Genomic DNA, 21,509 nt, shown 5'->3' with positions numbered 1-21,509 from the left:
ACACCCTGATATCTCATCTTGGTCTATCTTCTCTCTGTCATTTTAAAAACTATGGTCGTAGATAAGTTCCCTGCGTATATGCATAAGACACATTAAACAATTTCTTCTTTTTGTCCTTATTTCTTTTGCTGTCTTTAGAATTTTTTCCTTGAAGGTTTCCAAATCCCTCACTGGGAGAACTTTCTCTGTAGGCTATGGGATCCTACCCTATTTCTTCCAACAATTAAAAATGTTTTCCAGAAAACAGAAGGTTCTGGTGAGACTATGCCCAGCTTTTCTTTCATTCTTTATCATAAATTCTCAGATAAAGCAGTCATTTTCCTCCAAGGTCTTCATCATTTCTCCTTCGGCATACAATTCACAGCATCGTAGATCCAAAGCCACTTTGATCTTGTCCAACCCACTCGTTTTACAACCAAAAAAACTGACAGCTCTCAATAAATTGATTTGTCCAAAGTCACACAGGTGATAAGAGTATCAAAGATGGAATCTAAAGGCCCATCCTTGGACTCCAAAGCCTACGTTCTTTCTTTCTAATTGTCGAGGATCAGATCAGAATAGCAATTTTACCCTCCTTGGTTCTGATGGGCTGGCCATGTTGTTCGAATGCAAAAACGTATGCCTGCCAAAAAAGACTTTTATGGAGAACTCACATGGGGCAGGCGATCACATGGTGGCCAGAAGAAGCGATACAACGACACTCTCAAGGTCTCTCTCAAGAACTTTAGATTCGACTGTGCAACTTGGGACACTGGCACAGGACCGCTCAGCATGGCGTGACCACATCAGAAAGGGTGCTGTGTTCTATGAGCAAAGCAGAATTGAGACAGCACAAAGGAAACATAGGATGCGCAAATTTGGATTAACCACCCCAAATAGTCACATGGACTATCTGTGTCCAATCTGTAGTAGAGCATTCTGAGCTCATACCGGTCTGATCAGCCACAGTCAGACACACTGAAACTTCTCTTTATCATGGTGATGTCATTTTGGTCCTCTTCTAAAAACAAAGGACAACAACCAAATACATGTTATCTCCTAAAAGAATGTAAGGTCCCAGAGAACAAGAATTACTTCACATTTTTTTCCTTTTTCTTCCCAGTGCTTAGTACAGCACCTTTCATGCACCAAGCATTTAACCCATATGCTGCACATAGATATTTGAGATTATAAATGGTATTGCTGGCTTTAATGGATGTGTGCAGTAAGTTTCAGGATGTCTCTACGGACGGCTACCATCTATGGTATCTAGCTTGGTAGGTCTATGTAGATTTTTTTCTCTCTCCTTTTATTTCCCATTAATAATCCTTTCGATTTGATTTGCGAGGCTTCTAGAGTTAGGTATAATTCATTACTAGCCAAGAATCTATCTTTCCTGTTTTAATCTGGGTCCAGAAATTTAAAACTTCTTAGGTACCACCTTAATCGGTTGTTCCCTTCCCTCAGACACTTACTAGTTGTGTGACACTGGGCAAGTCACTTAACCTCCATTTGACTAAGTTTCTGCATCTATAAACATGGGGAACAGAATATAGAACCTATTTTCCAGGGTTGTTGTAGATATTAGATAGATAATAACTACAAAGTGCTTAGCACAGTGCCTGGAACTTGGTACGTCTCTCACTCACACACAGTACTGTGTATGTATGTACATGCATGTATGTACACGTATGTATGTGTCTTCATGTGTCTTCACATGTATGTGTACACGTGTTCGCTATTTTAGCATTATTGTTCTCAGATGTCTTTCTTTTCTGAAGCCTTTGATTTTGATGAGCAGCAAGGATGAAAATTCCACTTTCATGCTTCCTTTAAGAGGAAAAAAGAAAAGTCTTCCATTTCGGCAGCACAGATTTGTTTAGCTTGCTTCCAGTCAGTCAACTAGCATTTATTAAGCTCTTCCTATGTGCCAAATACAGTACTAAATGCTAGGAATAAAAATACAAGTAGAAAGAAAGGCAGTCCCTGCTCTCAGGGGGCATATATCCTAATAGAAAAAGACAACAGAGTCAATCTTCAAATTCTGCAGGGGTAAGGTTCCTAAAAATGAGCTGGAAAGTAAAAAACTCAAATGTTGATACAATGAACCTAGGGGAAATTGGGGGGTAGATTCCCCCAACCACCAAAATCTCTAAGTGTTCACTACAGACTGCTACATGCAATTCTTAATGACAAAGCATTAATTCTGATAACGAACATTTTTCCTAACAGAGTAACCATGAAATAACCCATAAAATGGAGGTGAGGGGAGAGGCAAAGCTGGACAGGTCAGGGAGGGTCAGGGTCAGAAGAACCCCCAGCTTAAAAAAAGGAAAAGGAACAGCCTGCCCTCTCTAATTTCTGGATGAAAAGCAGGTGACTCAGGCTAAATCCGCTGGCCAGTCCAAGCTCAGGACTTGCACCTAGCACGGCTCTCCAGCTATGTGGTTCTCCCACAACTGGATGAGTGGGCGGACCTCACTGCTCCGTGCCAGCTCTGAAGCTGGGCAGCATGGCCCACTGAGGAGATGGGACGGACCCTTGTGGCTTCCAAATGAGTCTCTCATGTGCATGCTGGTCAATAGGAAAATGAAAATGAAGTTACTGATAAAATCACATGAATGCCTAAAGTTGATAAAGTTAAAGGCAGGAAGGTTGAGGATTCTTGTATGTTCTTCATTCTTGAAGAAGGCAATGACATCTGACATCAGGAAGGTGATGTCTTGACTTGCAAGTGAACGGGATCTAAGTGAGGTAGGACTGTGCAAATTCATCAGCCTCACTCTCTCCTCCAAGGTCATTGGAGTCCATTGGTAAGACACAGGTCAGGATGACTGATGATGGCCCAGCTGCGGAATGACTATACACAAAAGGAAGGTAAAAAGGAGGGGTGGGGGTGGTGGGGAGAGAAATGGTATCCATGGCAGAGGAAGTCCTGAGTGCCTCTTGTAGAGGAATGAGGCATGGCTGGCCAGGACAGTCATCAAATGGAGGGAGCGTGGGGGAGGAAGTCATCGAGTGAGGGGAAGTGATTGCAGGGGTGTACTTCCAATGTGTGAACTCCAGAGATGGAATGAAGCTTCAAGATGAAAAGCTAGAACATGGCAGAGGTAGTCTCAAGTATCCAAGGACTGTTTCCCACCCAGAATAATATAGCAAAGAGAATGGGATTGTTGTTGATGTTATGATAGAAAAAGCCTGTATATCAGGAAATGTGTCCTAATATCAGATTTCCTTAGTTACAAGAAATTATTTAACCTCTCAGGGCCCTAATTTACTCATCTATACAATGGTGATGAGTAACAGCTTGGGTAGTGAGAGAACAGTGTCAGCCTCCAAGTCAGAAAAGCCTGGGTTCTAGCTCTGCTTCTAGCACATACTAGCTATTCGACAACCCTGTGCAAGTGTCTTGTAACAGTCCTTTGGCATAAGGGAATCTCTCCTGGGAGGACATAAGCTTCCTCCATTGACCCTTACTTTTTAAGACTGGGCTCAAAGTGCCCAAGTGCCCACCATAGGTAGGATTGTCCAATGGAAAAGTCTCTGTCCAAGGACCCAGTTTTTGTCCAAAGAAAGGCCTGTAAGTCAGTCAGAGACAGCAGGGAGAAAAAAACCCTTCAATGAGTTCAGTTGCTGTGAATAATGTCATAGTAACAACCCAGTTCAATACTCAAGTCTTATTGTCAAATAATACAGAAGATTGGGGGTGGGGGTAGGGAAGAGAGAGAAGGGGATCCAAAATATAGCTCAAATACACAGGTATGTAGATGTGTGTACACACATATATATGTAGGGATGTATGTATATAGCATGGAGCCATTCAAGTGGCCCATTCAGGTGGGAAAGCTTTGTCCCATGGGAGAAAGCAGCATATTCCTGGAAAGGGGAGATGTGCTCCCAGGGAGGGGAGATATACTCCCAAAGTGCTTCTGAAAGTGGGACACTTAAAGCCTGATTTTGGTCCCACACTTATTAGGTGGGACACCTAAACCCGGCTGATTTGCATGTCAAGGTTCAGGGCATATAGGGGATTTCTGAGGTACACAGGTGCAGGGGGGGAAAGACAAACTGATACTTGGCAAAATAATATTTTTGGACACACAGATGTACTAATCTTTAAAATATGACTGTCAGTATTTTTCCATGGCCTAATCTTACAATGGATTCCATACACACATTCTATGAACTAAATCCCTCGTTAAGGGAAGTCTCAAGACCACTAGGTCTTATCAACAAAAAGTCACTTAACTTTCTCAGTACCATAGACAATTTTCTTAGAAAGCAAGGTGCAGAACAGTTCTAATATGACTGGCCTATCTTTTGAGTTCTCTCCACTGATGGAGGGTCTACCAAGGGAAGGGAACTTTGGCCTCAAGGCCGCATGTGGCCCTCTAGGTCCATATGGACTTAGTCAAAGGACCACACTTGAGGACCTAGAGGGTAGCCTTGAGGCCCTGGCCTAGACCCAAAGGGTACAACAAAGCAACAGCAAAACAGGATGATAATAACTGTATTACCTGCCTCACAGATAACAGAGGGGGAAGCAACTAGTAAACCTTTAAGCAATGTAAACTATAATTAAATGTACTATTTTCAATGATCATGAAGAGAATTTAAAGACACCAGATTAAAGCACAGGACAGAACTGGAAGATCAAAACCTAAGAGCTTGCCACTTTTTCTAGATTTAAATTTCGAGTACTGCTGATTTATCCTCAGTGTCTGAGAGCCAGATCCACTGCTGTGAAACAAAGCTTGTCCAATCTTTGACTTTCCTTCAACAAAAGTTCGTTTCCTCTTTACGCACTCCTCCTGAAAGATGCTGCATTGACCTATCTGGAGACAGGGCTCTGGAGAACAGGAAACAGTAAAGAGGTGACCAGGTGACAGGGACCTTGAAAACCATTCCCAGGGCTGCCTGGAGAAGTCTGTCAACAAACCCCCAAGGCTTTGATTTCAGCAGCAAAGTTGTTCCTACCAGGTGCCCTAATGAATGACAAGAGCCTCAGAAACACTAGCATTCACCCACCCAAATATCCGTGCAGAGATTGGCACCCACACGGGAGAGCTGGGCAGCTGCCCAAACACTGAAGTTAGAGGGTGGGGGAGGGGTTCTGGAACCCAGGGCTTGGCAAAAGCAACTTTGTTTCTTTGTCCCATGTGCCATTGATACAAACACCGCTAAGCCACCCTCTTTAACTCGCTTTCCCGGGGTGCTGAGGGCTCTGTACTGACTTCCATGTTCCTGCTGGTTAAGAGCAGCATGCTTGCAAGGTCAGGGGGCCAGTCTGTGACCGTGGCACAGAACAAGGCCAACTGACTAAAGGGAATCTAACCTATGACCCCAGCTCTGATATCACCACATTCTAATCTACCGTGCTAACTGTCCGCAGACAGGAAGCAGTCTCACTTCCCTGAAATAGCGTGTTCTTTGTCCCCCCCTCTCTGTCCACAAGTTAGGATAAAGACCAGCAGATGTTTCCAAGTGCCACCCCAGACACCGGGTGCCAGAAGCGACATTGTCCAGGACAGGCAGGCCCTCCATTTACTGGAGCTAAGACTGCAGGGTTCCTGTCAGATCTGAGCCCTAACTAACCTTTGTTCTAGGTCTGGAGGTGCCTAAGGGAAATACTCGCGTGGTCCCCAAGGTGATTCCTGGCAGCGGCGCTCACCCACCCCTTCCGTCACCCACTCCACCCCCAGGTTCACTTCTTTGTCTATTTTTTTCTCTCCATCTCCTCCAGCTTTGCCTTGGTCCTGCTTGTATCACTCAGAGCTAAAGCTGAACCTGACCTTGGAAGAAGCCTTTGGCTTCAGCCGCTTAAATAGGTGGAAAACCCAGTAAAACTTCCATATTCATGTCCTGACTTTGAACTTGGGGCGAGGAAGGGAAGGGGGAATGGGCTGGAAAACTACCAGGGCTTCCAGCAGTCCTGCCATCACGCAGCCACATCGTCCCGCCCGCTTCTGAAAGGATCTCTCTCTGCACCATCCGAGCCTGGACCTCACAGGGCAGCCCCCACGTTTGGCCAGGGCTGCCTTGCCCGTCGAGCGGTCTCCGGAATGCCCCGCCCCGTCCTGGGCCCAGTCCCGCACCCTGGCAGGGCTCTCTCTTGCTAACTAACCCTCAAACCCCCTGGCAAACCCTTCACCAGCGCGGGGCGCTGCCGGTGGTAGCCCCTGGCACGGCCCTGGGGGGTGGGCGGAGGGGTTCTGCCTGGCCCTCGCTGGCCCGGGCGATGCCCCCACGTGGAGGGCTGGCCCGCGAAGCCCGGCTGGGGACGGCGGGCCCCAGGGCTGCCCCCGTGTGCAGACAGGTGCGGGTTTCCGATTGTTTATTCTGGGGAAAGTTTTCCTGGACCGGGCGACGTGTTTACGGGCTTGTTTTGCAGCGCTGAGGCCCCAGGAGCTTTGGCGAGCGGGCTGTGCCATGGAAACCCGAGATGCCGCCGGGGTGGGGCCAGCCCGCCAGCCCCGGGACCCACAGCCCCCCCCCTACCTGCCGCTCCGGGCGCGTCCTCGGGCTCCATGCTGGTCTCTTCCCGGAGCCGTGGGGTGGGTGACCGCGGGAGCGCAGCCCCAGCCCCGCCTCCCGCCCCTTGCCGCGGCTGGGGCCCCAGGGACGCGACGGGCGCCTCCCGCGGGGCACCCCCGTGAGCAGGAAGGAGAGAAGCCCACCTCCGCGCCGTGCCGTGCGCCTGGGTCAGCTCCAGAAGCGCGCGATGGCAGCTGGCAGATGAGGAAACCGAGGCACCGGGTTGGGGAGCGAGGCGCAGGTTTTAGGGGGCAGATTCCACCAAATCTCTATTGTATGCCCCACTTCCCCAAGGAAGAGGGCCGGAAGGAGGGTTCTTTTCAGTTCTTAATTTGCAAGATAAAAGTACTCCAAATGAAGAATCCCCTTTCTCAAGGTTAATGGCCTTAAATTTAAATCACCTACTAAGTACCTGGAGGAGCCCAGAGCATTTGGGAATAAAAAGAAGTGATAAAGTCCCCACCCTTAAGGGCTAACGTAATTAAGTAAGCCTAGTTTGAGGACAGAGTTCTCCTGAGGGGGCTCTTCTATCATAACATCCACAGCCCGGCTCTCCGTGTACCATCTCTTCTATACTGTTCTGGTTACATACTTAGTGTGGTGGATTCAGAGCTGATTTTGATGGTCCAGTCATTTTCAGTGAGGTCCCACTCGTCCCGACCCCATTTGGGGTTTTCTTGGCAAAGTCACTGGAGGGCTTTGCCCTCTTTCTTTCTCCAGCTCATTTTATAGATGAGAAAACTGAACCAAACCGGGCTAAGTGACTTGCCCAGGGTCACACAACTAGTAAATGTCAGATTTGAACTCATGAAGATGTCTTCCCAACTATCCCACTGTGCCCCACAGCAGCCTTGTCTGATGCACAGTAGCTACCACCACCACCACAGCAAACAACTGAAAGCCAGAATTTGAAGTCCAAATAGTGCATTGGATTTGGATATAGGAGACCTAAGTTAGAATCCTGGCACTGCCATTTTACTGCCCTTGAGCAAGCTACTTAAACTCTAAATTTTAGTGACCTCATCTGTGAAATGAAACTGTTTAATTAGAGAACAAGGAAAGAAGCTTCTTACTTGTAAATCTATGATTCTAAATCCAATGTCCTACCCACCATACCAAACTGTCTCCTTATACTTTTCAAAGTTCTTTCCCATTCATTATTCTCATTTGATCCTCACAACAAGCCTAGGGGCATAAAAGGCTGGTGTTGTTACTTCTGTTTGACCAGAAGGAAACTGAAGTCCAAAGTTTCAGCCTCTGGTGCTAACCAGAGAGGAGACTAGAACCCAGCCCTTCTGCGTCTTGATCTAGTTTTCTTTTCTGTGTTCCAAGATTTCTTGTTAGTTCTCCTAACTTGTTATGCAAGTAAGGCTACCTTCTATCTATTCCTCTCTCTTCTTTCTCTCACCCTTTCCTATCTTACTCTTTTAATCCATTTTTTTCCTTTGTTTTCCCTTTTGCAATGTCTCAGGGCCTCAGGCCAGTTGTTAGGTGTCGCCTTTGTTTCCCTCATTTTCTCAGAATTACTGAGAGCAAACATAACAATGAAAAGCAGAAGCTTTTTATTTTTGTTATTATTTTATTTATTATTATTATTTTATATGGCCGTTCAAGAACCAACCATCATTTCAGGGTAGTTGTTTCTTATTCAGCCATATTCGACTCTTTGTGACCCCCATGGACCATAATGGCACACCAGGCCTTTCTTGAACCTGAGCAGTTCATCTGATGCCGTATCTTTTAACATTTTAATAATGTCCATGGGGTTTTCCTGGCAAAGATACTGGAGTGGTTTGCCCTTTCCTGGATCACTTTTTGCCAGAACTCTCCACTGCGACCGCCAGTCTTGGGTAGCCTTGCACAGCATGGCTCATAGTTTCATTGAGCTATGCAAACCCCTCTGCCATGACAAGATAGTGATCTAAGAAGGGATCTTTTCATTTAAGACACTTGTCACAAAAGCCTGACTGATGTACCCAAACTAGGGCCCATCATTGTGGGTACTCTTTCAATAGGGGTGGTGCAAATGGAAACCCATTCATGCTTTCTCATCCAAGGCAGCTGTTAATTCTTCACAGGATGTTTCCTCATAACGTATGTTTTTATTTATTTCTAATGTCTCACTAATTGTTGTTAGCATATTGAAAAGATGTGCCAAAGTGAAAGCCATCCTTTCACTATACTAACAATTAATGAGAAGAAATTGCTGTTTTTAAAGGTTGAACAGCCCTTTTATTTCAGAGCTCCAAATAGTTCTCTATTGCAGCAAAATATATTATGGTCTCCAATCAACCCATCTCCACTTTTTTGAAGATGTTTCTGCTGAGTGGATGTGGCTAGAGGCCAGATGTGGAGGAGCCCCTAGGTGTCTTGTCCACATGCACAGACGTAAATATTACCCTCGGTTTTACTACCAAAGGCCACTCCTTGTTGGCAGAGCCATCTCAGAATTGGTGACTTCGCCTTTTCCATTCAAAGCCTCCTGGATATAGGTTGTTATTCCATGGCCACACGACATCATGTGACACAATATTTCTGTCTTTGTGGATTACTCTTACTTCCCTTCTCTGGGATGCCCCGCTCTAGCTACACTCACAGCTCTTCACAGTTGCTTACATCTCCTGCTTATCCATTCTCCACACCTACAGTGTTGGAAGTGTGCAGGAGCGAGCATGTGCTGGCTATGTTCCGAAGATTCCTGTGAGCTCTCCTGACTTGCTGTTTGAGTAAAGTATTACTTGCAGAAGCATTGTTCAAAGCTGATATCTGAACTCTCTTTTTTGTCCTCCCTCTCTTTCCTTCTCTCCCTCTCTCTCGTTTCTTCTTTCCCTCTCTCTACAAGCCTAAAGTCAGCTCTTCAAAATTTGTTCTCAGTACGTCTAGTTGTGTCCTGTGGAACCAAGTAAAACAAAACAAATCCCTCTTCCACATGACAGCCTTTCAAATACTGCCCCTCTCCCTGCCAAGTCTTCCCTTCTCCATGCTAAACCAGACCAAATTTCCCAATTCTTTCAACTCATCCTCCAATGGCATGATTTTTGATGTCCTTCATAAATTTAGTCATCCTTTTTTAGAGCTTCTCCAGCTTATCAGTGCCCTTATTAACATGCATTGGCCAGAACTGAAGAGTCCAGAGTTTGGAAGAGTGTGAAGGGCCTGTCCCTTAGGGGAACATTGGCTCTATGCCCTCTGTCTTCAGAGTAAATTCATCATCACTTTCTCCGGCTGCCTTCTTATGCTATTGATTAAGCTTGCAATCCACTGAAGTTCTTAAATATTTTTCAGGAAAAAAACTTAGGTATAACCACAGTTTTCCCACATTTCCATTAGCCTGTCTATGATATCTCTTATTTCCTCTGAGTTATAGCAATAAAAACAAAACAAAAACTTTTTTCTTGTCTTTACTCTCATAATCAACCTCCATTTACTTTGACTTTTGGTGCTCAAGGATCTATTCTTGCAGGTGCTAAGATGCTTTTGTTGTTATTTTCCATTACTTGTTCTTGCTTTTTTCTTCTGAATTTGTCCTTTTAAAATCTAACTAGGTAGATGAATGTCCTGTGTGTCCACATCACTCCCTCCAGATTAATTCCTTTCCCTCCTCGATGGATTTCTTTTGTCTATACACTTAATCAAAGGAAGTTGTGGATCCCTGATTTAAAACTAAGCCCCAGACACCTTTGTGGTATCTTTATGAAACCTCTTCATATAACTCCTCTATTTAATTTCTCATATCATATCCAAAATTTCCTGCTCTCACCATTCCGTTTCTCTCATCCTCCCCCGATACCTCTCCCCTGCCAAGAAAATTTTAACTGAGATGTCAAAGACTAGAACATTTTAACAGTCAAGCACTCCTCTACTCTGTTTCATAGGCCATTCTACAAAGGGAGTGACGAAAAGTTCAGTTTTTGCTTCAGGAAAGAAAAAACTCCTTCAGTTGGCTTCATCTACTTTTCTGGGAATTTCTTCAGTGTTAAGAAGAACACAGCTGTTCTAGGAATGTCCCAAGTATTTGTGAATTTCCTAAGCAAAATGTAGTAGTCAGTCATAGTGTCTGCTACCAAATCTTGATAAGTAAATTAAGTCCTTTTGCTAAAGTTGTTGCAATATAGGAAATAAAAATGAATAATGTTCTTTTAGTGGTTTGAGTGTGATTCTGGCAAAGAAATGGCATGTGTTTATCAGAAACTGGAGAAAATAAAGCCTCAGTAAAATATAACAAGGCTGAGTTCCTCTCTAAAAAATGAGAGATGTGAAACTATGAAGAAAAATATTTCAGCATTTTCAATATTTATCTTCATGCTACTTGTTAATAATAATTGTAATAATAATGATTTATATATAACCTTAAGATTTCAAAAGTGCTTTATCTACATTCTCTCCCTTTCTTCTCACAACCACCCTGTAAGAGAAGAGCTACAGTTATTTATCATCATTTTACAGAAAAGAAAACTGAGGCTTAGAAATTAAGTAATTTGTCCAGTATCACACAACTCGTAAGTGTCGGAGATAAAAATTTTAGCCCATATCTTTGTCATTCCATGTCCAACATTATTTACTACACTATGCTGTGTCCCACAATGGCTAATTGAGTCCACAACAGACAGAATCATAAGTAGAACCCTTGTCATTCTAAAAGTCTCTGTGACCAAAATTTACCAAACAAATTTCATGTGAAGATTTGAGGATCATCCCAAAATTGTTCTGTGGCCACCAAGATATAAATTTTTCTTGGATTATTGTTTCATTGTGTCTGACTCATCCTGAATGCATTTTGGGGTTTTCTTGGCAAAGATACCAGAGTGGTTTGTCCATTTCTTTCTTCAGCTCATTTTACAGATGAGGAAACTGAGGCAAACAGAGTTAAGTGACTTGCCCAGGGTAACCCAGCTAGCAAGGGTCTGAACTTAGATAAGTCATCCTGATTACAAGCCCAGTGCCCTATACACTGTGTCACCTAGGCACTCTAAGAAAGAAATACCCTACCCTGCTGGGGTTTTTTAATAGTTTTGAGTTCTTTCATTTGTTTCAAAAAATCATTACATTCTCAAAATAGAATTATTTGGAAATCAATTGAAAACTAGTTTTGTGCTCCCTAGTTATTTCATACAAAATGGAAGATTCTGTTATGAAATCAAACAATGCTAGGCTGTCACTCTACAAAAATTACAAATCATAGATGTAGGATACTGTTTCCCAAATCAATCTATATCTGTTGGTGCTGAAAAATGAAGACAATATTTCCAAGGTGGAACGCTTTATTAGCTTTTCATGAAAACCATTTATAGGAGAATCAGTTAAGTAGGTAGTAAAAATCAGAATTACCACATTTCACTGAATCTGAAATTTGAAAATTCATCTATGGCACTTCAGTCAGAATGTCTTAGAATGTCTTTGTATGTCTTAGAGGATAATGTACATTATTATGCAATGGTAATGAGAGTTAAAGATCTTCTCCACCCATTAATAGGCCTGCCCGTTAAGGGAAGCTTGATTAGGGGAGGCCCACACCTTTTGTTAATTTCTAATGAGGCACTGGTTGTCAAGGGTTGTGATGCCCTCTGGCTCTGAAAATAAATAAATACTCTGAGGTGAGGTTTTGCTTTGGAGCTTACTTATTAGAAGTGTTTGTTTGGCCAGAGGAAACTCTGGGCAGCTGCTAAAGAGCCCCCCTTGAAAATCCAGATGTTGGTGTCTCTCTCCCAGGTAACTATGTATGTATGGTTACACAGCTGGATCTGTCTGTTGATCTGTGATATATGTTTTGCTTATAGTCAAACAGTTGGAAGCCCTGTCTGTTGATTACTATTTCTTTGTATTTTCTCTGAAGTTCAGTGTGCTGACTTTTTCCCCTGAACTAAGAGAATGATAAATATGTTTGATTAAAGTGGTTGCTGACCTGTCAGAAAAGCAGATCTAAAAATTGTACAGCAGGTTCTCCTGTGTATGTCAGTATCCTTGCTGATACATACTATCAGGGACAAAGCCATAGGATCATAGATTGAGAGTTGTGAAGGACCTTTGAGTATATCTCATCAAACATGGTCATTTTACAGATAAAAAAACTGAGACTTGCCTAATCTGATACTCAGTAGGTACTGCATTACATAGTGCTTCCTTTCTGCATTTTTAAATCTTATTTTATACTTTTATCAACCAATTTCTTAATTTTCTTGAGAAAACTGATGATGTATATCATGCTGTTATTTTTATATTAGCCACAGCATAAGAGAAATTTTAGTATAAGAGAAAAATCATAGCTGAGGCATAGAATTTTCACAGGTGAAGACCAACGAAAAGAAAACATGTGAATGACTGATATCACCATAATTGTGGAGCTCTTTTCTGAGAACTGGTTGACATTCAGACAAATGGTAATTTGGCAGAGAAATGGAAGTGGTTGAAGAAGCATTAGCCTACATCATGACACAGTGGAATTAAGTAATTGAAACTGAAAACTAATTCTATGAAAAGAACAGCAAACATTTTGAGTTTCCCTAGAATTATTTCCCACCAACACCATTTCTTCATCAATTACCCACCCTCATATCTCCCAGAAAATAATTTAACTATGACATTTTAGTTTCATGTGCTACATGTACAGTCCACACAGTTTTGTTCTGAAAAAGCTGTTTCGTGTCAAAGAAATGATACAACCTTTGTAAAGTTTTTTTCCCCTCCCTTTAAAGCAGGAAACATCAGTCTGCCAATAAGAAATTCAAATCAAATCCCTAAAAGTTTCGTGTTTGGTTCAAAACTTGAAATGTTTGAGGTTTCAGGGTGCTGTTGTAATCTTGGCAATGCACATTTTCCCATCCCTGGCATGAAAGCTCGTTAACTCTCCTTACTTTCTGGTTCAATGAGAAGGTTTCACCTTGCCCACTTAATCCTGAAGTCAAATATGATTACAAACATTTTCTTCTTTGGCGTCTAAAACTGTAATAATAATCACTATAATTTCAGTTAAATACAACATCTCCTCTCAGCTGCCTTTATTCTCAGGCTTATTATATTTCATCTACATAAAGATTGCCTTCAACATTAAGGTTTGTTAAGGATCATTTGTTTTTACAGTGAAAAGGAAAACAAAGGTGAAGATTTCAGATCTTAAAGTCTATATTTCACTGAGTACCAGGTCATTGTTTGATTTTCAGAGAACAAGCATGGGGGGATGGGGGGGGGCAGTGCTAAAGGAGAAGGCTGAAAGAAATGGTAGATGTAGGTAAATGGAAATGTTTAATGATAGATAATCAACCGTTTCATCAGATAACTGTAGAAAACAAGGAAAACTGAATCATGGAAAAGAGACAACATTGTGGGGGAAGTACAAACTAAAGCTTAAATCAAAATAAACCTGATGTTAAATTCTCAAGAACTAACAAATTTGCAACACGATCACAAAATTGGCATAATTAGAGGGGAATTTTAGCACTTCAAGCGTATGACTGATCTGCCTTTAAGCTTATTTGAGCAGCAAACATTCTCAGATTGTTCTACACAAAATAGCATTAGCCAGATAGTTCTAGATAAAGTTGACAGTAGATAAAGTTAGGGTCTTAGATGATGAATTTTTTTTTTTAAATTTTACTGAATAGATATATCCTACTAGGCTTGAGTCTTTAACTTTTATTTTTGTGGTAAGGAATGTAGTTGAAAGCATAGTTCTATATGGTTTAACATAATCCTAGACATAGCTCTAGAGCACATCTTCCTCTTGATAAGATCCAAATAATCCTAACAAATGCCTGGAGAAAACAGTAAAACTAGGCAAACAACTACTTTGACATGTAAATCTCTTTCTCTTATATTTTTCATTTCAGATACAATATTGGTACATGAAATTTAAATCATTTTGCTCCCATCTGATGAACAAGAAAGTCCTATGCTGACAAGGCCAGGCAGTGGGAAGTCTATGCTGGCAAATGCCAATTCACACCTGTTCGCTGCTGTAAATAAGCTTGCAGACCATACCGGGGGACCAATTAAATGAACCAGCCATGTCATCTGCCCATTGTTTTAGAGTCACTGAGAAGCACTGCAACTCTGTTCCTTGGCAATGATCCCAATTAAATGGGTGTACTTTTTATCAGGGGGCCAATTAAGTAGATTGTACTGGATGAGAGTATTGTCTAATACGAAGCATACAGCGTATTAGAACCAACATACTTCTTTTACATGTGTCTTTCAGGGAACTACATCCTTTCTCATTACAACCAGATGGAAAAATTAAGACAACTATTTGCATCAGTAAGTGAATTTCTTTAAAAAATTGTGTTATCTGAAAGGATAGTACAGTACATAATATTCTTTCTTCAGTAAAGGAAATTAGCCCATATGGTAAGGTATTTAATATAATCCTGACTGATAAAAAAAAAGCAGAAAATAATTGCTTACGTAGCTAAATAAACCACCTTATCTCACAGAGAACAGCTTCAGCTCTATCATTACTGACACATTTTTTTTGCCTGCTATATTAAGTCCAACAAAATAAAATTAAATAGTAATATTACAGTTAATGTCTACCTTAAAAAAAGATATTAAAAGAGCTCCAGATTTTTTTAAAATGCTAAATATGGCAAAAATCAACAAAAATATTTCATTGCAATCCCATTCTGTTAAGTAAAGCTTCAGCTTTGCATTTTGGTATTAACATTTCTAATAGCTAGTGATCATTTTGCTTTATAGACATTTCTATTTTGGGGGGCACCCTTTTAGGACTTTGCTGAAAACTACAGAAAAGGAGAATTAAATTAAAGTTTTATCTCTCAACAGCAAACACGTTATGCTCTCCGCAACCCAGTGATTTAAGCTGAAATTGAATACAGTCCAAAATGGTCTCTCTCTGATGAGGTACTTCACTTTGTCCAATAGGAACCAAGACCTTTTGGAATGAAATTAAAAAAAAAAAGTTCCCGTACAGCCTTGGTGACACAGATACAGGAATACCAGTACTCTTGTCTGGAATGGAAAAAAGAGCAGATTTTGCATCCTGCAACCAAATTTCATGGATTCCAGTTCTAATACCGTGGTTGTGACTGGTAAGAACTTTTGTTTGTTTGCGTTCAGTTTGCTGCTGCTTTTAGACAGGCAAGGAATGCACACTTGCCTCGTCTTTATCATAAGCAGTTCCCTAAAGGGGAAGGAAGAGGGGCAACTGGTCATACTCATAATCCCCAGTGGAAAATAATTTGCCACACTATTCCCCATAAAAAAGATCAGGGGTTAAAAAAAGGCTTTTTAAACTCTAGAATGTTACACAATTCTCTCTCTCTCTCTCACTCACTCTCTCTCTAAATCAATAGTTTTATTTCTACCTAGACCTGTACACCAATAAGATTAGAACTAAATAAAAGTTATCTAGTGAATCTCTCAGTCAGGAAGATAAGATTGCATCATAATATATAGTCAGGCTCCATAATTAGAGCCACACATGCCCAACCTTGGGGGTCTCAGTTTCACAACAAGATAAAAGAAAATCACAAAGAGAGTAGTAAGTACAGTGGCCACACTGCTATACCAGACCATTAAAATGATACATCTTCCAAAAAAGCATGCCCAAACAAACAGCCTGTGCATACACATCGGGAGACTTGTGAACTATTCAGGGAGTGGTGAATCACATGCCGAGTGAGACTACCAGTTGGAGATCTTTTCCTCTAAAAGTTAACTCTTAAAGAATGTGAGGTACTGAGTGCTCTGTCACCAACACATTTGCAGCCAACTCTGAGGTCATGTGAGTTGGACGTAACAATGAATCTAACCTATCTTAAAGAGCTATGTTGACTTGAATACAAATTTGTTGGCTTTAAGTTTTTTACATACTGAAGAGATGAGGAGGTCAGTTGGAAGTTGTAGGTGGGATGGTAGGATGAAGTGCCCACTTTTGTGCTGTAATGTCAATTAATTAAAAGGAAAACAATTGGAATATTAAATGGAAAGTTGCTTGTTTTAGTAGTTTTCAAAACATAAGTAACTGTTTTTCTCTTCTTAAACAACATTCACATGATGGTCCTAAATAAACTTTGTATCGTAACTTTTTCCTAGTTATGAACTCTTAGGTACACAGACTCCTTAAGCTCACATACTTTTAGAATTCGTAAGGATGACAAGCAACTACCTACCAGATGTATGTTATCCTTGGCATGAATGATTTATTAATATTAAACCATTATCACATTTACACCTGCCCTGGCAATGTTAACCTGTGACTTATTGTCAAGTGCTTATGTCTGTATGATAAAACACCTAATAAGATTTAGTTACTTGGGTGTGATAATTGGCTTTGCTATCCCAGAATTCTTTCATTTAAAATGTCTGGCAGCTGCCAGGAAGCAAACATTAGATTGTGTTTGTGATCCCTTTCCATTTTACCAAAATAATAGGCACAAAGGTAGATGAAGCCAAAATGAAGGAACGAAAAAAAAATATCCAGGAACAAGGTGGCTCAGTGACCATTTAGGAAAATGGAAAAAACTTGAGAAAACATTTCAATCGTGTTAATTATTGTTTAGTCGTTTCGATGATGTCTGAATCTTTGTGGCCCCATTTGGGGTTTTCTTGGCAAAGATACTGAGGTGGTTCATCATTTTCTTCTCCAAAGTCTATCAGTGGAGCCTCTTAATTGTGATTGTAAATTTTTGTAGTCCCTTTTAATAAACTTCAGCTTAGATATATGGCATATCCTGAATATCTAGAATTCACTCACTTTTCACTTTTCCCTCTTAGAATGCGTTGCTTCTGCAAAAGGCCCAACTCAGGTGCCACCTCATATGGAAAAACCTTCTTTGACCCTCCTTGATAGACTTTCCCCCTTCTCAAATTAGATTATGTTCATCCATTTGTCTATGTATTACATCCCTAGAGTAGAATGTAAATTCTTTGAAGGCAGGGATGTTTTCATTTCTTTTATTTTTTTAGTCTTTGTAGCCCCAGCACCTAAAACAAAAATCCTTGCACATAACACATAATCACTGCTTATTCAATCGGAGCATGCATGTCATGCTCAAATTTCATTTTAACCTTGAAATTTTGAGTAAAGACTTACGTAGATGACCATCCCTGAAGAGGGGGAACAGGGCTAGGTTTTAAACTCTACCTGTAAAGGACTCAGTGGGAGTTACCTCTTTCAGTATTTTTCAAACTATAGGCATGGCAGTTCCAAAGATGGCTTCCCAGTTTTCCTTTTTTATGTAGAAAAAAATCCCATCTCAGATACATGTTGGAGATGTTTCTTCCTTTTGAGGTAATGTGGAATAGTGGTTGGTGGGAAGCGAGGTGTAATCCACTACTTCCTCATCCAGGTCTATATTTTTGGATCTTTGAGTTTAGTGATCCTTTTGAGAGGGAGTAGAGCTTGGGAAGGAAATGTTCCCTGACTTAGTTAAGACCAAGAAGATCATGGAATGTCTTATTTATGATGCCAAGTTCTATGGAACTATCTGGACCTAAATGGATTCTTTATCAAAAACATTACTGGGCAAAAGGGGGACCTTTTTAGATGCTTTTAGAAGTAAAATCAGAATAAACAATGGGACAGTTAAAACTTAAAGGATATATGCCAGTTATCTCTAAGAACCAGGAGAATAGCCTTGGATTATTCTCTCATGTGAAAAATTAAAAGCCTCATTAGAAATACTTAAGCCCCATCACTCCTTCCACTCCCTTTGGATTTTGCATGTAAAATGTTAGATCAGATTTCAGAGGTGAGGGGAAATATACTTTTCACACACAAAGATCCTAGCAAGGCCCTATTATTAGAGCTATGTGTAGCTATGTAGAGATAGATATATGCATCTATATATATTCTATAGCAAGCAACATTCATTTTCATTGCTTAGTGTCAGGGAGTATAGTAGTACTTGCCCCTACAAAATTCTAAGGAGTAAAACCACACCCATACACAAGTAATGAAGAGGTCATGTAACTATAAAGACCAGACATGGCAAGCATTAAAGAAAATAAGGGGGTTTTGCTGTAATAGGCTTTTATTTGGTCTTGCCAGTTGTATTTTCTCCCGTCTTCAGTCCACCCTCCACACAGCTTGCCAAAATAATCTTCCAAGGCAGTGGTTGAACCATGTTCTTTCTCATTCAAAAAAATATCTGTGGCTCCACTGCCTATTGAATGAAATATAAACTCCTGAGCCTGTCCTGGAAGGCGCTCCATCCACGATTTAGCTTTCACCTATATTGCCAGCCTTCTTTCATTCTGCTCACCAAGAAGAGACTGACTCGGACTTAGATTTGGACTGTGGTTTTTGTTCTTTCTTAACTCACCTTTATGCGATTGCTTAAGCCACACCCCGTGCAGTTTGCCCCTTCCTAATTTCTGTCATTCAGTCTTCAAGGCCTCCCTCTGCTTGGAGGCTGCCTCCTTCATGATAATTCTTGTCTTCCAGTCGCTGCCCTCTTGTTCCTCAATTTCCTTTGCACCATTTGAGTACATGCTACGTTTCCCCCTTACAATGGAAGCTCTTCAATGGAAAAACAAAAACAAGAAACTATTTCATTTGTGCCTTTGTAGTCCCAGCATCCAGTGTAGATGCTTCCCTGTGGTTCAGAGAATTTGTTGAAATGAATCAGCATCAGTATCAAGATCCTACTATGTATAAGATGCCATGGATGAGGGTCTTGAGAAATATAAAACAGATTAAGGAAGACCTAGCCTTCACGGAACTTAAAACTGAGAAGAATAAGTGACACATGGATAGAAACATGTACCATACAAGGTAAAATGTGAAAGCAGTGAGGGTACAAAATACTGTGTTAATTCAGATGATGGAGAAATTACTTGTGGCCACAGGGAAAGCATGGAGGAGGTAGCATTGAAAGAAAGATAAGAAATAGGCCGAAATGGGAAGGAAAGATTCTTCAGGTGGAAAGAATGACAAGATCAGAGGCTCTTGTAATGGGAGATTATAGGGCTTGTTTGGCCAATAACAACTATTATATTGTTATGAAAACCTTGACAATGTTTTGGGTTTGATTCTAGCTCAAAAGAATATGATGTCCTTTACTGGAGTTCAGTGTGGAACAATACTCAACAAATTAACTGAGCTAGGTGCTAGGGATACAGATACTCAAGAGAGACCGTTCCTAGTGGAAGCTTGTATTCTACTAGAGGGATATAACGTATTCATGGATAAATATAGGCTATATTTTTAAAAATAAACAGTGATTTCTGCTAGGAAGGCACTAACAAATAGAAAAATCCCTGGACTAGGGAATCAGGAGAATGGGTTTCAAATCATAACCATACAACTTACTGTATGACAAGTTTCCCTGTCTGTAGAATAAATGGCATGAACTAGAAAATTTTTAAGGTTATTTCTTGCTCAAAAAGATCAGTTTAAGCCTAAAACTACAAAATAACACTCCCCATGTGAAACAATAAATGCTGGTATTGTACCTTATGTGGTAGAACCCATGTAATGTTTCATCCCCATCCCTTCGCTATGAGGTACAAGGGTGTTTTGTTTTTTTTTTTAATAAACGTTCATTTCCTCCATCTTCGTATACTTTCTTAGTCAGATCTGTGATCTCATCTTTCACTGGCACAGATATCAGCCCCTTCAACTCTTTCTCACCTTGTTTGAGTCTTCTTCATGTTTTCCTGTGTACTCTTCATAGAAGATCTAACCAAAGCATTTGAGACTTTCTTCTAGTTCTTTTAAATGAGTGCTAATCTGTCTCCTCTCCTCCAACCCTCTACACCAAGTGTCTGGTGTCCCCTTAGACATCTTATACTCAACATGTACAAAATGAAACTCTTTATCTCTCCTTTTAAAACTTCCCCTCTTTCAAATTTCTGTATTTGTGTTGAGGACATCACCATCCTTCTTCCCTTTCCCTTACTTGACATAGCCAATCAATTGCCAACTTTTATTAAATCTACCTCTAAAACATCTCTTGCATCTATCCCATTCCTCTCATTCACATGACAACCCCACCAGTTCATATCCAATTACCTATTACCTGAACTATGGAAACAGGATCCCAGTTATTCCCTTTTCCAATTGACCTTTTTCAAGCTGCCAAAATCATCTTTCTAAAGCACAAAAGGGAAAGGGAAGGGAAGGAAAAGGAAAATAAAAAAAGAGAAAGGAAGAAAATAAAGCACTATTTAGCACCTACTATATGCCAAGTTTGCTAAGTGATTTTTTTTTTTACAGATATCTCATTTAATCTTTACAACAACCCTGCAAAGTAGAAACTATTATTATTCCCATTTTATAGTTGAGAAAATTAAGACAAATAGAAATTAAGTGACTTGTCTAGAATAACACAACCAGTAAATATCTAAGACTGGATTTGAACTCAGATTTTTCTGACTCTGGGCTTAGCAATCCATCTACTGTGCCAGCTACCTGCCTCTAAGTCTGCACATTACTACTCCCTTGATCAAAAGTTATTAATGACTCCCTCTGCATAAAGGATAACATACAGACTCTTCAGCATGGCATTTGAAGCCCCTCACAATCTAGACCCTATCTACCTTTGCAGACTAACTACATATTAATCCCTTTCATGCATTCTACTTCCAGCTAAACTGGTCTAATTATTATCTCTCAATGGCGTTCCATTGATCCAATGCATAAGGGAATGTGATCTCTCCTCACCTCTGCCTCTTAGAATCCTTAACTTAATCAAGCGATCAACTTATGCTCCCTTCTCCACAAAGCCTTTCCTGTTTCCCCTAGTTCTTAATATTCTCTCCTTCCTCAAATTACATATTTACCTATTATATACTGTATTCCTTCCCCACCACCACTACCCCTTCTGCTGGATGCAATCTCCTTAAGAATAGGGACAGTTTTTCTTTTTATCTTTTTTTATCTTATCTATCTTTTTATCTTCAGGACCTAGCACAGTGCTTTGCACATAGTAGGTGCTTAATAAAGTTTTGTTGTACTGAACTGAATTTTAATATTTTGAGGGTACTAGTGCAGTATTCCAGCTGTCTTTCTGTTAGAAAGGAAGCATAGTTTAGTGAAC

The 21,509-nt window shown here is 40.8% G+C and overlaps 1 protein-coding gene and 1 long non-coding RNA gene across 3 annotated transcripts in view; one reads left to right on the top strand and one right to left on the bottom strand.

The window, feature by feature from the left end:
* LOC140509523 (protein FAM169B-like) overlaps positions 1–6,745 on the bottom strand; it is a 110,632-nt gene extending 103,887 nt beyond the window's left edge. The window contains 1 exon segment of the mRNA XM_072617101.1: positions 6,478–6,745. Coding sequence (XP_072473202.1) covers positions 6,478–6,508 — 31 coding nt within the window. The 5' untranslated portion in view covers positions 6,509–6,745.
* Positions 6,746–15,393: 8,648 nt separating this feature from the next.
* LOC140509520 (uncharacterized) overlaps positions 15,394–21,509 on the top strand; it is a 64,444-nt gene continuing 58,328 nt past the window's right edge. For both annotated transcript variants that reach the window (XR_011968800.1, XR_011968799.1), the window contains exon 1: positions 15,394–15,554. This is a non-coding gene — a long non-coding RNA (uncharacterized lncRNA). The remainder of the gene's footprint in view (positions 15,555–21,509) is intronic.

This window comes from Notamacropus eugenii, chromosome 1 (assembly GCF_028372415.1).
Source record: "Notamacropus eugenii isolate mMacEug1 chromosome 1, mMacEug1.pri_v2, whole genome shotgun sequence".
NCBI classification, from domain to species: Eukaryota; Metazoa; Chordata; class Mammalia; order Diprotodontia; family Macropodidae; genus Notamacropus; species Notamacropus eugenii.
Note: the sequence above shows the minus strand (reverse complement) of the source record. Positions and strands in the feature narration are given on the sequence as shown.